Source organism: Rattus norvegicus, chromosome 11 (assembly GCF_021556685.1).
Source record: "Rattus norvegicus strain SHRSP/BbbUtx chromosome 11, alternate assembly SHRSP_T2T, whole genome shotgun sequence".
Lineage (NCBI taxonomy): Eukaryota > Metazoa > Chordata > Mammalia > Rodentia > Muridae > Rattus > Rattus norvegicus.
Genome location: NC_141544.1, coordinates 55,030,924 through 55,049,051, shown reverse-complemented (window position 1 = coordinate 55,049,051; position 18,128 = coordinate 55,030,924). Strand labels below are relative to the sequence as shown.

Here is an 18,128-nt window from a genome sequence, read left to right as displayed (position 1 = left end):
TACCATGTTTAGGTATGGGGATTGACTTACTGATCTTCCCAAGACACCCATGAAGGGGTATTCAATTTTGTCAACTGCTTTCTCAGCAGCTAATCAAATGATCCTGTGGTATTTTTCCTTTGAGTTTGTTTACATAGTGGATTAAGTTGATGGATTTCTACACATTGAACCATCATTGCAACCCTGGGATGAAGCCTATTGCATCATCATGGATGATCATTGTGACGTATTCTTTGATTCCACTTGCTAGAATTTTATTGAGTATTTTTGCATCAATATCCATGAGGGAAATCCAAATCAAAACAACCATGAGATTCTACGTGAAACCTGTTAGACTGGCAAAGATCAAAATCTCAGGTGACATCACATGCTGGAGAGGATGTGAAGAATGAGGAACACTCCCGTTTTTGGCAGGATTGAAAGCTGGTACAACCACTCTGGAAATAAGTCTGGCAGTTCTTCAGAAAATTGGACATAGTACTACCTGAGGACCCAGGTGCACCACTTCTGGGCATATAACCACGACACGTGCTCCACTATGTTCATAGCAGCCTTATTTATAATAGCCAGAAGCTGGAAAGAACCCAGATGTCCTTCAATGGAAGAATGGAAATAGAGAGTGCTACATGAGAGTAGTAATGGAGTACTACTTAGCTATTAAAAAATGAATTCATGAAATTCTTAGGCAAATAGATGGAACTATAAAATCAAAAGAACCAAATCAAAAGAAAACACACATGATATGTACTCACTGAAAAGTGGATACTAGCCAAAAAGCTCGGAATACCCAAGATAAAATTTACAGCCCACATGGAGCTCAAGAAAAAGAAAGACAAAAGTATGAATGCTTCAGTACGTCTTAGAAGAGGGAACAAAATACTCACAGGAGGAAATGTGAAGACAAAGAATGGAGAAAAGACTACTACACATGGGGATCCATCCCATATGCAGTCACCAAAGCCAGTCACTATTGGGGATGCCAAGAAGTGCCAGCTGACGGGAGTCTGATATAGCAGTCACTTGAGAGGCTCTGCCATAGCCTGATAATTACAGAGGTGGATGCTCAGCAGAAACTATTGGACTGAGAATGGGGTCCCCAATAGAGGAGCTAGGGAAAGGACTGTGGTAACAGAAAGGGTTTTCAACCCCATATGAAGAACAGCAATATTAATGAATCCGATACCCCAGATCTTCCAGAAACTAAACCACCAATGAAATAGTACACATGGAGCAACCCATGGCTACAACCACATATGTAGCAGCGGATGGCCTTGTCAGATGGGAGGAGCGACCCTTGGTCCTGGAAAGGCTCAATGCTCCAGTGTAGAAGAAGACCAGTGTGGGGAGGCAAGAGGGAGTGGGCGGAAGGGTGGGGAAGCACCCTTATGTAGGCAGGGGTTGTGGCAAGAGATGGAGGTGTTTTAGAGGGGAAGCCAGAAAAGGAAACAAAATTTGAAGAATAAAGAAAATATCCAATAAAAAAAAGAAAAAAGAGGAAAATCATAAATGTTTGTGTCAGTATTTATATAAAAGATGAGTAATATCTTAAGGCTATCATGAATGGTATTCCTCCCATGATTTCTATTCATTTATTAGAGTTCTTAGAAAGTAAAGAGAAAGAGGGGGTTCTTTAAGTGAGTTACCATATTACCCTATAATGGATTGACAAGGCTCCTATTAAACACCACAGGCTAGAAAATAAAAATTCCATTGCGGGTAACTGTTTACCCATTCTTGGAGTTCTTGAACAGTGAGGTCCCATAGATCTGCAAAGATTAAAGGCTATTGCCATGGCTTTGGTTAACCCAAGAATATGGTAAAACCAAACTGCTGAAAATACCACATAATAACATCACAGAATATTGAGAAATTTGGCTATACACACCTGGATGCTTCAAATCTTCCAGCTACACTTCACTGTTCTGAAAGATGCTACATATACTGCTCTAGGAGAAAGATAATTATCAGTCTTGATCAGTGAACATTTGCAGCTATAATTACAACCAATCTGATAAGACATGCACACCTGTACAATAATGGTATGAATACTATTTTATCATACCAAAGGCACATTCATGATTCCATGTATCAAAACTCATACCTGTCATTATTACCTTGTACCTAGTACCTGTAGGCAGATCATAGGCCCTAGGGGAAGAATCTACTACTATTGTTGTCCTAAATGGTCATAGTATTACACTGAGTCCTAGTGATTTATTGTTACTTCTACAGATGAATGCATTTCTCAGTCCTGATCGGAAAAAATACTTTTTGGTTTAGATGGAAAAGTATCATGGACTCACACAACTGGTTGAGGGATAGGGAATAACAGACTATAATATTTGCCCCCTTCATGGGGCACCTATATCATACTATGGTGCTTATTTCTCAGAGATCATAGCAGGATAGGGAATGAAGAGATTAAAGAGTCAAAGGTGGTGCATGACTTCAAGGCAACAATGGTTTCTGAACATAACACTGAAGTTGTGCACTATTTGAACTCAGAGCAGTTTGGACATTGCTTTCCTGCAGCTTTGAGTATTCTATTAGGGATTATAAGACCTGCTCTTATCTTATAAACTTGAAATCCAAAATAAAAACAATAATGATATTTGTTAAAATATGTTTTTTATCAAACAATATTAAGATTGAATAGCTTCCTCACACACGCACACACACAAACACACACACACACACACACACACACAAAGAGGAATGTTTAATTATAAGAGGAATACTATTTTATAAGTATATGCTGCTTTTGTTTGCCATAAAGACTTAAGACAAGTAGACTGGATGCATCTATGCCAATCCAACATTCTGCCTATGATCGTTATATTATCAAGAGGAGCCATAGATTTTTATTTCCTTCTTCATATGAAGTATTAATTTTAATTTCATGAATCCTTCTTTAAAGTTTGTTGTCTACAAAGCACAATACTGAGTGTGGCAAAAAGTGGAAAGTGTTTTAATACTTTAAACTGTAATCTAAACAAGAATGTAGCCAAAATTAAGTATGTTGCAAGGTCAAATGTAACCATGAACAATAAATAAGCTCTTAAAGACTTTAAATTAGCAATATACTCTTTGAGATTATAATAAGTGCTATATAAAATTTATCAAATTGGCCATTTCCTTAAAAATGTGTATAATTTCGTGTTTAAATTAGACCTAGGTTTCCACAAATAGAAAAAGAAAGCCACGATAAATCAACTCATCAAAAGAAAGGTTCCCTGTGTCTTGCAGTTCAGAGGTTTCAGTATGTTGTTAACCTTCTCTTATGAGACTTGCACCACAGTCCACTTGCACTGGGAGACAAAACTGTTCATTTCATGTCTAAAGAACAAAAATGGGGCAAAAGAGTGGTTTCAGAGTCTCATAATCTTTTTCGACCGGATGCGTTTATTAAAAATATCTTCCATATGACCCATAGGTTAAAGTTCACAAAACCTGTCAATAGTTCCAAAAGGCAGAATAAGAATTTCTGTCTTATGAAAGAACCTCAGACATTTCCAAGGTGTACAAACATAGGATGTGGGAAACTAATATGCTTTAATATGTCTAAAAATACAGTCAGTCTCACGGACAAGATCACATAACATATAAACTCTGAATTCACACAAATACATACATATTTACATCACTGTATCTTTACATGTCCATATATATTAGCAATAAAATTCCACTAAAATTTATTCAAGAAAGATTTAATCAAAAACCACGTCGTAGAAAGAGTTAAAAAGAGAAGGTTGTAACATTGCAAAAAAATGTTTTTCAGTGCTTATACACATAGGAGTAGAGTGTAATTTCCTCTTTTCACACCTGGCCAAAACAAACAGACAAAAACAAAAATGAAACAAAACAAACAACAACAACAACAACTATTGACTATGACACTGTATCTTACAACTACTTGAGTTTAACCTATATACATTTAGAATATGGTTTCTTCAACTGTACCCTCTAATAACCCTTAGATAACCCATTTAAATCCTAGTTAATTTCCTATTATAAAATCTAAGCTATTTGGGATCAATTTCCCATCTTCTACTGCTACATTTCCTCAAAAAAAAAAAAACCTCCCATTTTTTTTCATAAAAACCGCTAATATTTTGATTGACTGACACTTCCTAGATGCTTATAAGACACAGAACAGAACTGCAGAGAATGTCAAAGACAACACAGATGATGGGCTAAGTGAGCCTGTCTTCACCTTCCCAAGCACACTGACCACAGAGCATGCTTTGACAACCCGCCCAGTCTTAACCTTACACTTGTACTCCTATGTCTTTGTCCTTCATTGAGGAAAACACAGGTGAAATTGTTGGATGAATCATCATTTCCCCACAGAATTTAATAAAAGATCTGCATGTGTTTACAGAGACATAGCATTGCCTCATCAAAACAGGGAAGTGTTCTATGATTCTCCAAATTGTCATTGACATCATATACATATTATTTTTATACAAACTAATCTATTACAACAGCTAATGTACTTATGATGTCATAATAAATAACATACAAACCTGTTAAAGAGTTTTAATTTGATTTTTGTTGTATTTATTTTATTATACTAAGTCTTTGGATAATTGAAAAAAATCACTTCATATATTTTTTTAAAGAAATGGACACATAAACAAGAGTTCACTTAATGCTATGTCTGGGGGACTGGGTTATGTATACTTGGAAAGAGCAGTAGCTGCTCAATAAAAAATTGTGGGTGCACCATTAGCAACATGATATCCAAATGTGAGTACGGGAAGGATTTCCAATGAAAGCAGATCATGGTTCCACACAGGCTTGCAATTTCAGTGATGAGGAGGGTGGAAACTGTAATTAGCAAGTTAAAATTATAGTTCCAGGCTCAGTGAAAGACACTCTTTTAAGAAAATAAGAGTAATTAAGCTGGACATCCTCAGGCCTCTGCAAAAGTTTCCATGATCAAACATAACAATTCACAAATAAGAATGCCTACATAACATACACACACATACAAAAGAACAACAACAGCAACAAGAACAACAACAATGACCACAACAAGATTTCTAGGTTAGGTTCATTTTCAAAACATTTTGACAATGTACAAAAAGTAGCCACATCAACCTGCAAAAGTTTACCATGTTTTAAAAAGAGCACAACCGATAATAATGTGAAATCTAAGTATTTCTTTTCAAAAATTTTGCCAGGGATTTCTTAACTTGCTTATTCCTCAAACTGTAGACAATTGGATTCAGTACAGGAATTATGATTGTATAAAATACAGAGTCCATCATATCCTGATCATCTACCTGTGGAGGTGCAGGACGCACATACATGAATAGAAGTGGGCCATAGTACAAAGACACAGAGAGGAGATGGGCTCCACAGGTGGAAAAAGCTTTCTTAATGCTTTTGATGGATTTCTGCTTTAGGATTGAAAACAGAACAAGTGTATAAGAGACAAGAATGGTTGTAATGGTGAATACCTGAATCGAGCCAGAGAAAATAAAAAGCATCAGGTAATTGAGAGAAGGGTCATTACAGGAAATCTTTAACAGTGGTATAATATCACAATAAAAGTGGTATATAATGTTAGAATTACGGAAAATTAGTTTGAATAAAAAGCCTTCATGAATTAAGGCATGGATAAATCCACCTACCAGGGACAATGTTAAAAAATGTACACAGAGCCTATTTGTCATGATGACTGGGTAGAGTAAAGGTTTGCATATGGCTACATAACGATCATAGGCCATTACTGCCAAGAGAAAACATTCTGTGGTTGCACTCATTACAAATGAAAAACATTGTGTCATGCATCCAGAGAAAGAGATCAGTTTACTCTTGGCAAAAATGTCTTGTAGCATCTTTGGTGTCACTGTGGAGGATAACCAAGTATCCACAAATGCTAAACTCCCAAGAAATAAGTACATGGGGATGTGAAGGTGAGGGTCATTCCAGATGAGAGTGATCAGACCAAGGTTGCCCACAATGGTGATGAGATAGATGACCAAGAACAGCAGGAACAGGGGGATTTTCCACTGGGGTAAATGAACAAGTCCCGTGAGGACAAACTGAATGAGCAGAGTTGTGTTCTCCATCCCTATGTCCTCAGTAGATGTCCCTGAAAGGAAAAATGATTAATGCACACAGCAGTCACTAAAATTTGTAAAGTAAAATGTTGGATAGTCAAATTTAAAACACAACTGTGTACTTATCAGGAAGACCACCATATCTCATTTAATATCACAATATACAATAAAAACTTTTCTTCTGAGTGAAGCTATTATTTCAATTCATTTTTCCCATAGAAATCTTGAACTCATTAATATAGTGAAAGAAAAGATAGGTTTTAAATTTTTGTGAAATATATGAAATTACACAGTGGTTATGTTTGAATGTTGTGCTTCTGTTACAGGGTCATAATCAAGGCAAGATATGTTTTAAGAATCTAGATTGTACAGTGAATTAAACTGAAGGGTCTTAGTCAATTCAAATACTTTAATAAAGTGAAATATTACAACATAGTAGCTTGGAAATGTCTTTCAAAATTTATTATAAGGAAGTGGAGAAAATATTTTCTGGTAAGGAAATTAGATGTCAGTAGTATAGAAAACTTTGTGTACCTAGCATCTTCTGTGTCCTGCAGAGTGTCTGGGAACATATATTCAAATTGTAGATTTTAAGATCATAAGTTGTTTAGGACTTTATAAATAATAATCTACTGGGCAACCTTTATAAAATATCCTCATGTGCAATTGAATGCAAATACAGTTATTGAAACATATGTGACTGGACCTCACAAATAACTAGGAAACAAAGTGATAAATTTGAAAGAACTTGTAATATCAACCCACTGTTATACTGCGACACACCACATCCAATGGGATGTAAATAGCATTTGGTGACTATGAATATGGTCTTTTCAAAATGGGTTTCACAATTAAGATACACTAGTCTTTTGGCCCTAATAACTGAACATGAATGATACACTTAGTAGCATCAGTTTACTGAAGGTTTAACATTAATGACCTAGCTCTATTCTTCTTGTGACCATGTTTTACCAGCCAATTACTATGATCCCCACAGAATATCTGTGTAAAAACCAATCATTTCACGAGACCATGTTATCAAAGAAAAACCAAAGGAAAGACACAGTAATAATACAAACCGGAACTGAATGAGATATTTGAAGAATGTGGTTTTAATGCATGAAAGCTATTAAGAATAAAACAGATTAATATGCTGTCAGAAGGCAAAGGAAAGAATCTTTGGGGGTAAGTGACAAGAGATCCCTGAGTGTTAAGAATAAAAGTATTTTAATGACTGAAAATGGCCAAGCACACCCTGGAGATCTCTGTGTTTGATATCTGAAATGTGATTGATTTCTTTTCAAGAATTCAAACGTTCACAGCACTTTGTCCTGGGCTAGTTTTATTTGATTAATAAACCCTGAACTCAGGAGAAAATACAAGAACATTTTAATGGCATGCTGAAAGTATTTTTTTTCATGTGATCAGAAAATAGCAAATGGTGGAAATGAGATGACTATGCTGTGATGCTATGTGTTCTAAAAACTATGGAGGAGAATTTGCAAGTGTTTTGTGGCCTCTGACTATTTTAGTCTTTTAACTGTAGGACACTTAAGAAAAAGCTTTTATACAGATTGAAGCTCATAAACTTGAAAAGCTTCTGTAAGGCAAAGTACATGTCAATAGAACAAAATGGCAATCTATAGATTTATAAAAGATCTTTACCAAGCCAATATGAAATAGAGGACTAACACCCAAATTATACAAATAACTCAAGAAGGTAGACTTCAGAGAGCCAAATAAACATAATAAAAATGGGGTACAGAGCTAAACAAAGAAATCTAAGCTGAGGAATCATGAATGGCAAGGAATCACTTGAAGAAATGGTCAACATCCTGAGCCATCAGTAAAATGCAAATCAAAACAACCCTGAGATTTCATCTTATGAGAGTTAGAATGACTAAAATAAAAAACTCAGGTGACAGCAGATGCTGGCAAGGATGTGGAGAAAAAGGAACACTCCTCCATTGCTAGTAGGATAGCAAGTAGTTACAACCACTCTAAAAATCAGTCTGGAGGTTCCTGAGAAAATTGGACATAGTTCTACCTGAAGACCCAGCTATACCACTCCTGGGCATATACCCAAAAGATGCTCCAACACATAAGAGGGACACATGCTCCACTATGTTCATAGCAGCCTTATTTATAATAGCCAGAAGCTGGAAAGAACCCAAATGCTCTTCAACAGAGGAATGGATACAGAAAATGTGGTACATCTACACAATGGAGTACTACTCAGAGATTAAAAACAATAACTTCATGAAATTTGCAGGTAACTGGATGGAACCAGAAAATATCATTCTGAGTGAGGAAATCCAGTCACAAAGCAACACACATGGTATATACTCACTGATAAGTTGGTATTAGCCAAGAAAGCTCAGAATTCCCACGACAAAATTCACAAACCATGTGTAGCCCAAGAAGGAAGACCAAAGTGTGGATGCCTCACTCCCACTTAGGAGGTGGAATCAAATTATCATAGGAGGTTGAGGAAGAGAAGAGTCAGGAGGATGTAAAGGTGCAGGATTAGGAGTGGGAGGAGATAAGGAAGAAGTACAGAGGGTGAGGAATTTGAATGGAGATTTGTATCTGTGGGAGAGTGGGAATTGGTGGTAGTTTCTGAAAGTTCCTGATACCAGGGATGCAAGTGGTTCCCAGGACTCAATGGGGATGACATTAGCCAAAATGATCAACAAAAAGGAGATCGAACCTGTAAAGACCATATTTAGTGGTTAGGCACAGACCCCTGTTGAGCGATAGGGCCAACCACACACATCAAAAATTTAGCCCAGATTTTCTCTTTTATAAAGAATATACAGGGACAAAAATTGAAGCACAGATTGAAGGAAAGCCATCCAGAGACTGCCCCACCTAGGGATCCATCCCATATACAGACACCAAATCTAGACAATATCATGGATGCCAAGAAGTGCATGCTGATAGGAGCCTGATATAGCTGTCTCCTGAGAGGCTCTGTCAGAACCTGACAAATACAAAGGCAGATGCTGCAGCCAACCATCAGACTGAGAATGGTTTTGCCAAGGGAAGAGTTAAATGAAGGAGTGAAGGGACTGAAATGGAGTACAACCCCATAAGAAGAACAATATCAACTATCCAGATCACCCGGAGCTCCCAGGACTAAATCACCATTCAAACAGTACACTTGGAGGGACCCATGGCTCCAGCTGCATTTATAGCAGGGGATTGCCCTATCTGGCTCAGTGGGAGGGGAGTCTGTTGGACCTGTAGAGCACTGATACCCCAGCATAGGGGAATGCTAGGGAGGTGAGGAGGAAGTGGGGGTGTGGGGGAAGCACCCTCACAAATGCAGGAGGGAGGGGAGATGGGATAGTTGGTTTATTGAAGGGAAACCTGGAAGGGGGATAATATTTGAACCACAGTGTAGAGGAATGCCAGGGTGGGCAGAGGGAGGGAGTAAGTGGGTGGGTGGCAGAGCACCCTCATGGAGACAGAAGTGGGGGAAAGTATGGGGGTTTTCTGGAGAGGAACCTGGGAAACGGGACAATATTTGACATGTTAATAAGAAAATATCCAATACAAGAAAAGAAAAAAAGAAATATAAATAAATAAAATAATCCAAGAAAACATAAAAAAGTAAGAGGAGAAGAGGAAAGCACTAGCAAGAGAAAGAGCACAACCAACAAGGAATGGGAGACTTGGCTGGAGAAAAAGAAATAAAATGGAGGAAGAGAAGCAGGCAGTGCTTAACAAAGCAGATGCATTTATCTAGAAAAAGAGAAAGAATAGAGAAGCCACATATGACTGAAAATTTAGAATGACTTTTTCTCTTTAATAGTATACACACAAATACACATGTTCATATATATATATTATACATATATAATATACACACATATGTACTTAATACATATGAATACACACTATGTATGATACATATAAACATATAATACATACATTGATAATATACACAGACATCACACATATACACACATACACAAACACACACACACACACATATATATATCCCTGAATACATGAGACTATTTAGAGAGAGAATATGAGTAAGAATATTTGCAGGGAGAAGAGAGAAAGAAAAATGATATAAATATGTTGTATTTACCCAAATTAAAATTAAATATGTAAGTTAAAGTTTATTTAAATGCACCCTTGAAATATATATAGAAAAACAAGTTTCAGATGCTTGGTTTTCAATGTTTTCTTAGCTTTGTTATTTATTAACTATTATTGATTTTGCAAAAACATTTCTTTTTTAAAAGCTCAAAATATATTTTCTCTAGAACATACATTTTAAAAACAGACACATTAAATTTGATTTCATTTACTTTGTATAGTTGATATATTTGAATGAATATGGTCAGTGGATTTGTTTTTCTCTCTATATGATGTCTTTTTGATGTAAAAACAAATTCAAAACATTTTTTCTGTAAATCTTAATAGTTTGATTTAAGAACACATATCCACATTTCTATCTAACTGTTTTGTAGGCGTGGTTCTATTCTTATTTTGATTAATAGAATAGAATTGATCCCGATCAATTTTGCATACAGATGATATATGTCATGCCAATAATACATTTTTAGGGTAATATTTATGGAGATAGTTTCTTTCATGGAGCACAAAGCTCACCAAGAGATACAAATTTTCACATTGCTTGATATGGGGAGGTTAACAAATCATTAATAAAGGTAAGAGTAGACAAAATATCTTTGTCATATTCCAATATGTATTTATTAATATTTAAATAAACATATATCTAGATATATATCAAGCTATACTACATGATGAAACATATTCTATATGTAAAGTCTGCTCTGCATACATTCATAGATAATATATTATGAACAAATAACTAATAATATAAATATTAATGTTATAAGTTTAAGATATAATTTAAATCTTCTACTTATAAGTAACTGAACTTTAAAGACAAATGAGTGAACATAATTAAAGAATGGCTCTCCTACCAAAATCATCAGAATTATTCCATACATGAGAATCATTAGGATTTCATACTAAGTTTTGAGATAACAAACTACTTCAGGAGAATTTAAAAGTCATTATACTCAATAAATATAATTCAGCTCTTAAATGCCAGGGTCACAGCTAAAAGTAAAGTCAGTTAGCTAAAAAGATTTTGAAACACGTTAAAGAGAATAATTAGAGGTTTTTTCCCATTGATATTTAGTCATGAATTGAAATATACAGGCAATTTTTAGTTGTTTCTGTCTTCATTTACAGCAACTGTATAAAATTATTATGAATTAAAATGGCTTCTTAATTTTCTGTGTAAAGCATGGTGAAAACTACACAACTCATTTGTTTCTTACCCATTTTAAGAAAAACAAAAAGCTAAGGTCCTTATAAAGTGTTGAGTGTTCTAAAGCAGGAAAAGCACAATAGTACAAGACAATAGGACCATGTGCAATGATCGTCCTCATCGCGATTTGTCTGGAAGTTTCATGAATCAGCAGAGCAAACTGTGTTTATATGACTTTTCATTCCATGCAAGAACATTTATACCATTGCCTGATTTTCTCCTAAGAAAGGACTGAAGAACTGTAATTCCCTCCAGGGCATCAGGGTTCACAAGAGGCAAAGAAGAGGTTTCTTTACTGGACAGTGTAGGTTTGAACAGAATTACAAATTGGTTCCACTGGGCACTGTAAATTTCCAAACCATAAACACTTACTTACTGTAAGAGATTCTAATTTTTCTACAGAAATTATACTTTATTTCACACTGTGACAGGTTTAGCCAAACTACTACACAATTTTAAGGCATCGAATAATGTGCTTTTCCTGAGTTCATCAACCATGACATGATGATGTCGATGATAAAATTTCTTTCTCTGTCTCTCTGTCTCTGTCTATCTTTGTATCCATCTGTCTCTGTATGACTCTCTCTCTCTCTCTCTCTCTCTCTCTCTCTCTCTCTCTCTCTCTCTCTCTGTGTGTGTGTGTGTGTGTGTGTGTGTTTGTGTGTGTGTGTGTGCGTGCAAGTTATGTGAAATATTTGGTGGTTGTTCTAGTTTTCTAAATGTATAACCACCCTAAAATCCATTCAATGATGAGGCAGCCATGGCAGTAATTCTGTTCCACTGGGTTTTCACTACAGTTTTGGTGAACAGCTGTGCAATTTGCACATCAAATACCATTGATTTAAGCAACATAAAACTGTATTTCAAACATGTGATTCAGAGTTCAGGTTTCTGTGGGATATGAATTGTAATTTTTACCATACACTCAATGCATTTTTGCTTTTAGATAATCACCTTGATTTTATTAATATAAAACTAAAAACAAAAATTGTTATCATTTTATAGCAAGACCAAATTGGTCTGTATACCGATACCATTCTTTTCATATGAGGATTTTGGTTCTAAAAGTTGAGTACCTGTTTTGACTCTCATTAAAATTATTAAATGAAGTTTTGCTTGGCATTATGATTGAATTTCCATCAATTTCTGAAATCGTCCTAAACATACTTTGTCATTGTGACATTCTTGGCATTGAAAGTGATACAGTCAAAATAGTAATCAAGTCTTTCTATTCCACCCAAGAAATATACCTCAACATCGAGAATAGATACCAACTCAGGGAAAAGGGAAAAATGAGTTTCAAGGAAATGAACATAAAAAAAAATAGTGTAAACATTACAAGATCAAACCAAAATTAATCAAAAAGAAAGGTGAAAGACAGTACATATTTATCAAAGGAAAAATGGCATGTAAAAGTTTAACATCAATGTCGCAAGTGTAAGGACAACCAAATATGTAACAGAAATTCTACTACTGTTCAAAGCACACATTGACCCTCATATCGCAATAGTGAGGGACTTCAGTACCCAACTCTCACCAATGACAAGGTCATCCAATCAAAAATCTAAACAGAGGAATACTAGGAACCAGCAGACATTATAAACCATGTGTACCTAACAGGTAGTCACATAACATTTTACCAAATCAGAAAAACAGTAAATACATGCATTTAACTCTGTACCTCATGGAACATTCTCCAAAATTGACCTTGTCCTCAGTCTCAACTGATAAAGGAAAATTGAAACAACAAACTAGATCATATCAGGCCACCATGAATTAAAGCTAGCTACCACTACAACAGAGAAAATAGAAAGTTTAAAATAAGTGGAAATTGAACAATTCTACTCAATGAAGAATAGGTCAAGACATAATTAAAGAAAGAAATGAAATGGTTTCTGGAACTCAATAAAATGATTACACAGCATAACTAAACTTATCGGACACATGAAAAAAAGTGTGGACTGAGAACAGTGTCCACAATGCATGAGGGAGATAAAGGACTGAGGTAGCTGAGGGGTTTGCAACCCAATAGGAAAAACAAAAATACCAACCAACCAGACACTCCAGAGCTCCCAGGGACTAAACCACCAGCCAAAGAGTACACATCGAGCTTCCCACGGTTCCAGCCACATATGTAGCAGAGGATGCAGTCATCAATGAGAGGAGAGGCTCAATGGCCATTCCTTCAGCCTCTGCTTTAAACTTTGTCCCCATATTTCCTCCTATGAATATTTTTGCTCCACATTTTAAGAAGGATTAAAGCATCCTCACTTTGGTCATCCTTGTCCTTGAGCTTCATGTGGTCTGTGAATTGTATCTTGGGTAATTCAACTTTTTGGGCTAATATCTACTTATCAGTAAGTGCAAAACGTGTGTTTTTCTGTGATTTGGTTCCTCACTCAGGATGATATTTTGTAGTTCAATCTATTTGCCTATGAATTTCATAAACTCATTGTTTTTGATAGGTGAGCAGTACTCCATTGTGAACATAGTGGACCATGTGTCTTTTCTGTATGTTGGAGCATCTTTTGGATATATGCTCAGGAGTGGTATAGCTGGGTCCTCAGGTAGTAAAAAGTCCAATTTTCTGAGCAACCTCCAGACTGATTTCCAGAGTGGTTGTACCAGCTTGCAATCCCAACAACAATGGAGGAGTGTTCCTCTTTCTCCACATCCTTGTCAGCATCTGTTGTCACCTGAGTTTTTAATTTCAGCCATTCTTTCTGGTGTGAGGTGGAAACTCAGTGTTGTTTTGATTTGCATTTCCCCAATGAAGCAAGAGGGTAAACATTTCTTTTTTCTTTCTTTTTTTTTCTGGAGCTGAGGACTGAACCCAGGGCCTTTCACTTGCTAGGCAAGCGCTCTACCAATGAGCTAAATCCCCAACCCTGAACATTTTTTAAGGTACTTCTTAGCTCTTCACTATTCCTCAGGTGAGAATACTTTATTTAGCTCTGTACTCCATTAGTGATAGGGTTATTTGGCTCTCTAGAGTTTAATATCATGAGTTCATTGTTTAAAATGGATATTAGCCCTCTATTGGATGTAGGATTGGTAAAGATCTTTTCCCAATCTGTTGGTGGCTGTTTTGTCCTCAAGAAAGTATTCTTTGCCTTACAGAAGCTTTGCAGTTTTATGAGGTCCCATATGTCGATTCTTGACTTAGAACATAAGCTATTGGTGGTTTATTCAGGAAATTTTCCCAAGTGCCCCTCTGTAGGCTCTTGTCCACAAAAATGAAACAAAACAAACAACAACAACTGATATAGACTATGACACTATATCGTAAAACTATTTGAGCTTATCTTATATACATGTAGAATATGGTTTCTTCAACTATACACTCTTAGATAGCCCATTTGAATCCTAGTTAATTTCCTATTATAAAATATAAGCAATTTGGGATCCTTTTCCCATCTTCCACTGCTACATTTCCTCAACAAAACCCCTCACATATTTCTTTCATACAAGCAGTTAATGCTTTGATTGCCTGACACTTCCTGGATGCTGATAAGACACTGACCAGAACTGGAGAGAATTTCAAGGACAACACAGATCATGAACAAAATGAGCCTGTCTTCACCTTCCCAAGCAGACTGACCACAGAACATTCTTTGACAGCCTGCCAAGTCTTAATCTTACACTTGTACTCCCATGTCTTCGTCCTTCATTGAGGAAAACACAGGTGGAATTGTATGAATCATCATTTCCCCACAGAATTTAATAAAGGACCTTTTCATATTTTATCAACAATCCCAAGGTTTGCATCTGTTGACAGAGACATAGCATTGTCTCATCAGAACAGGGAAATATTCTAAGACTGTCCAAGTTGTCAATGACATCAAATTTATGTTATTTTCACAGAAACTACACTATTACAGTAGCTAAAGACCTTATGATGTCATAATAAATAACATACAAACTAGTCACAGAGTTTAACTTGATTTTGTTGTATTTATTTTATTATACTAAGTTTTTCACTTCATATATTTTTTAAAGAAATGGACACATAAACAAGAGTTCATTTAATGCTATCTCTGGGGGACTAGGGTATGTATACTTGGAAAGAGCAGTAGCTGCTCAAGATAAATAATTGTAGTTGCATCCCTAGCAACATGATATCCTGATGTCAGTATGGGTAGGCTTTCCAATGAAGAACAGATCATGCTTGTAATTTCAGTGATGAGGAGGGTGGAAACTGTGGTTATCAAGTTAAACTTATCACTCAAGGTTCATTGAAAGACACTCTTTTAAGAAAATAAAAATAATTTCGCAAGTTTCTCTAAGCAAACATGACAATTTAGGATTAAGTATGCCTACATCATGTACATACACATACAAAACAACAACAACAACTAGGACAACAAAATTTCTAGTTTGGGTTCATTTTCAAAACATTTTGACAATACAAAATATAGCCACATCAAATCTGCACAAGTTTGCCATGTTTTAATAAGAGCACAACAGATAACAATGTGAAATCTAAGCATTTCTCTTCAAAAATTTTGCCAGGGATTTCTTAACTTGCTTATTCCTCAAACTGTAGATAATTGGATTGAGTACAGGAATTATGATTGTGTAAAATACAGAGTCCATCATATCCTGATCATCTACCTGTGGAGATGCAGGACGCACATACATGAATAGAAGTGGGCCATAGTACAAAGACACAGAGAGGAGATGGGCTCCACAGGTGGAAACAGCTTTCTTTATGCTTTTGATAGATTTTTGCTTTAGGACTGAAAACAGAACAAGTGTATAAGAGACAAGAATGGTTGTAATGGTGAATACCTGGATCGAGCCAGAGAAAATAAAAATCATCAGGTAATTGAGAGAAGGGTCATTACAGGAGATCTTTAACAGTGGCATAACATCGCAATAAAAATGGTATATTATGTTAGAATTACAGAAAATTAATCTGAATAAAAAGCCTCCATGAATTAAAGCATGGATAAACCCACCTACCAAGGACAATGTTAAAAGACGTACACAGAGCCTATTTGTCATGATGACTGGGTAGAGTAAAGGTTTGCATATGGCTACATAACGATCATAGGCCATGGCTGCCAAGAGAAAACATTCTGTGGTTGCACTCACTACAAATGAAAAAAACTGTATCACACATTCAGAGAAAGAGATCAGTTTACTCTTGGCAAAAATGTCTTGTAGCATCTTTGGTGTCACTGTGGAAGATAACCAGGTATCCACACACGCTAAACTCGCAAGAAATAAGTACATGGGGATATGAAGGTGAGGGTCATTCCAGATGAGAGTGATCAGACCAAAGTTGCCCACAACGGTGATGAGATAGATGACCAAGAACAGCAGGAACAGGGGGATTTTCCACTGGGGTAGATGAACAAGTCCCGTGAGGACAAACTGAATGAGCAGAGTTGTGTTCTCCATCCCTATGTCCTTACTAGACGTCCCTGAAATGAAAAATGATTAATATCACACAGAAGTCACTAAAATTTGTAAAATAAAATGTTGAGTAGCAAAATTTAAAACACAACTATGTCCTTATCAGGAAGACTGCCATATCTCATTTAGTATCACTATATAATTAAAATTTTTTCTTCAAATTGAAGATATTATTTCACTTTATTATTCCCATAAAAATCTTGAACATGCTAATATACTTAAAGAGAAGATAACTTTTAACACTAATGAACAGGTATGATTACATTGCTGTAGTCTTTTGACCATGTTTTCCAAGCCAATTACCATGATACCTCCAGAATTTCTGTTATAATCAATCATTTTCTGAGTCCATGTTACTTCAATGAAAAACAAAAGGAAAGACACAGTAGTAATACAAAGAAGAACTGAATGAGATCTTTGAAGAATGTGGTTTTAATGATGGATATCTATTAAGAATAAAGCCGATAAATATGCTGTCAGAAGGCAAAGGAAAGAATCTTTGGGTGTAAGTGACACGAGATCCCTGAGTGTTGAGAAAATTTTAATGACTGAAAATGGACTAACACAGCCTGGAGATCTTCATGTCTGAGATCTGAAATGTGACTGGATTTTTTTTACAAGAAGTCAAACATTCACATCACTCTGATATGAGTTAGTTTTATTTGATTAATAAAACTTGAACTCAGGAGAAAATGCAAGAACATTTTAAGGTTTTCTGAAAGTAGTATTTTGCATGTAATCAGAAAATAGCAGTGAATGGTGGGAATGAGATAGCCATGATGTGATGCTATGTGTCCTGAAAGGAATGGAGGAGAGTTCCCAACTGTTTTGTGGCCCCTGACTATTGTAGTCTTTTACCTGTAGGACACCTAAGAAAAAGCTTTTATAGAGATGGGAGCTCATAAAATTGAAAAGTTTCTTTAAGGCAAATACACTGTCAATAGAACAAAATGAAAAAATCTTTACCAAGCCTACACAAGATAGAGGGTTAACACCCAAAATGTACAAAGAATACAAGAAGATAGATTCCAGAGAAGCAAATAATATATTAAAATGGGGTACAGAGCTAAACAAAGAAATCTTGAATGGCAAGGAAGAACCTAAAGACATGGTCAAACAACTTTAGCCATCAGTAAAATGTGAATCAAAACAACCCTGAGATTCCACCTCACACCAGTCAGAATCCCTAAGATCAAAAATTCAGATGACAGCAGATACTGGAAAGGATTTGGAGAAAAAGGTACATTCCCGCATTGTTGGTAGGATAGCAAGTTGGTAAAACTACTCTGGAAGTCAGTCTGGAGCTTCCGGAGAAA

General features: G+C 35.9%; 2 protein-coding genes across 2 annotated transcripts; both read right to left on the bottom strand.

Moving 5' to 3' along the window:
• Nucleotides 1-5,156: 5,156 nt before the first annotated feature.
• Nucleotides 5,157-6,080, bottom strand: Or5h25d (olfactory receptor family 5 subfamily H member 25D). Its single transcript, NM_001001107.1, has one exon. It carries the CDS (start codon nucleotides 6,078-6,080, stop codon nucleotides 5,157-5,159), a length of 924 nt encoding a protein of 307 aa, NP_001001107.1.
• A 9,793-nt stretch (nucleotides 6,081-15,873) lies between these two features.
• Or5h25 (olfactory receptor family 5 subfamily H member 25) lies at nucleotides 15,874-16,797 on the bottom strand. The gene is given in 1 exon segment (NM_001001106.1): nucleotides 15,874-16,797. A coding segment is annotated over 1 exon segment (924 nt).
• Between the last annotated feature and the right edge of the window lie 1,331 nt (nucleotides 16,798-18,128).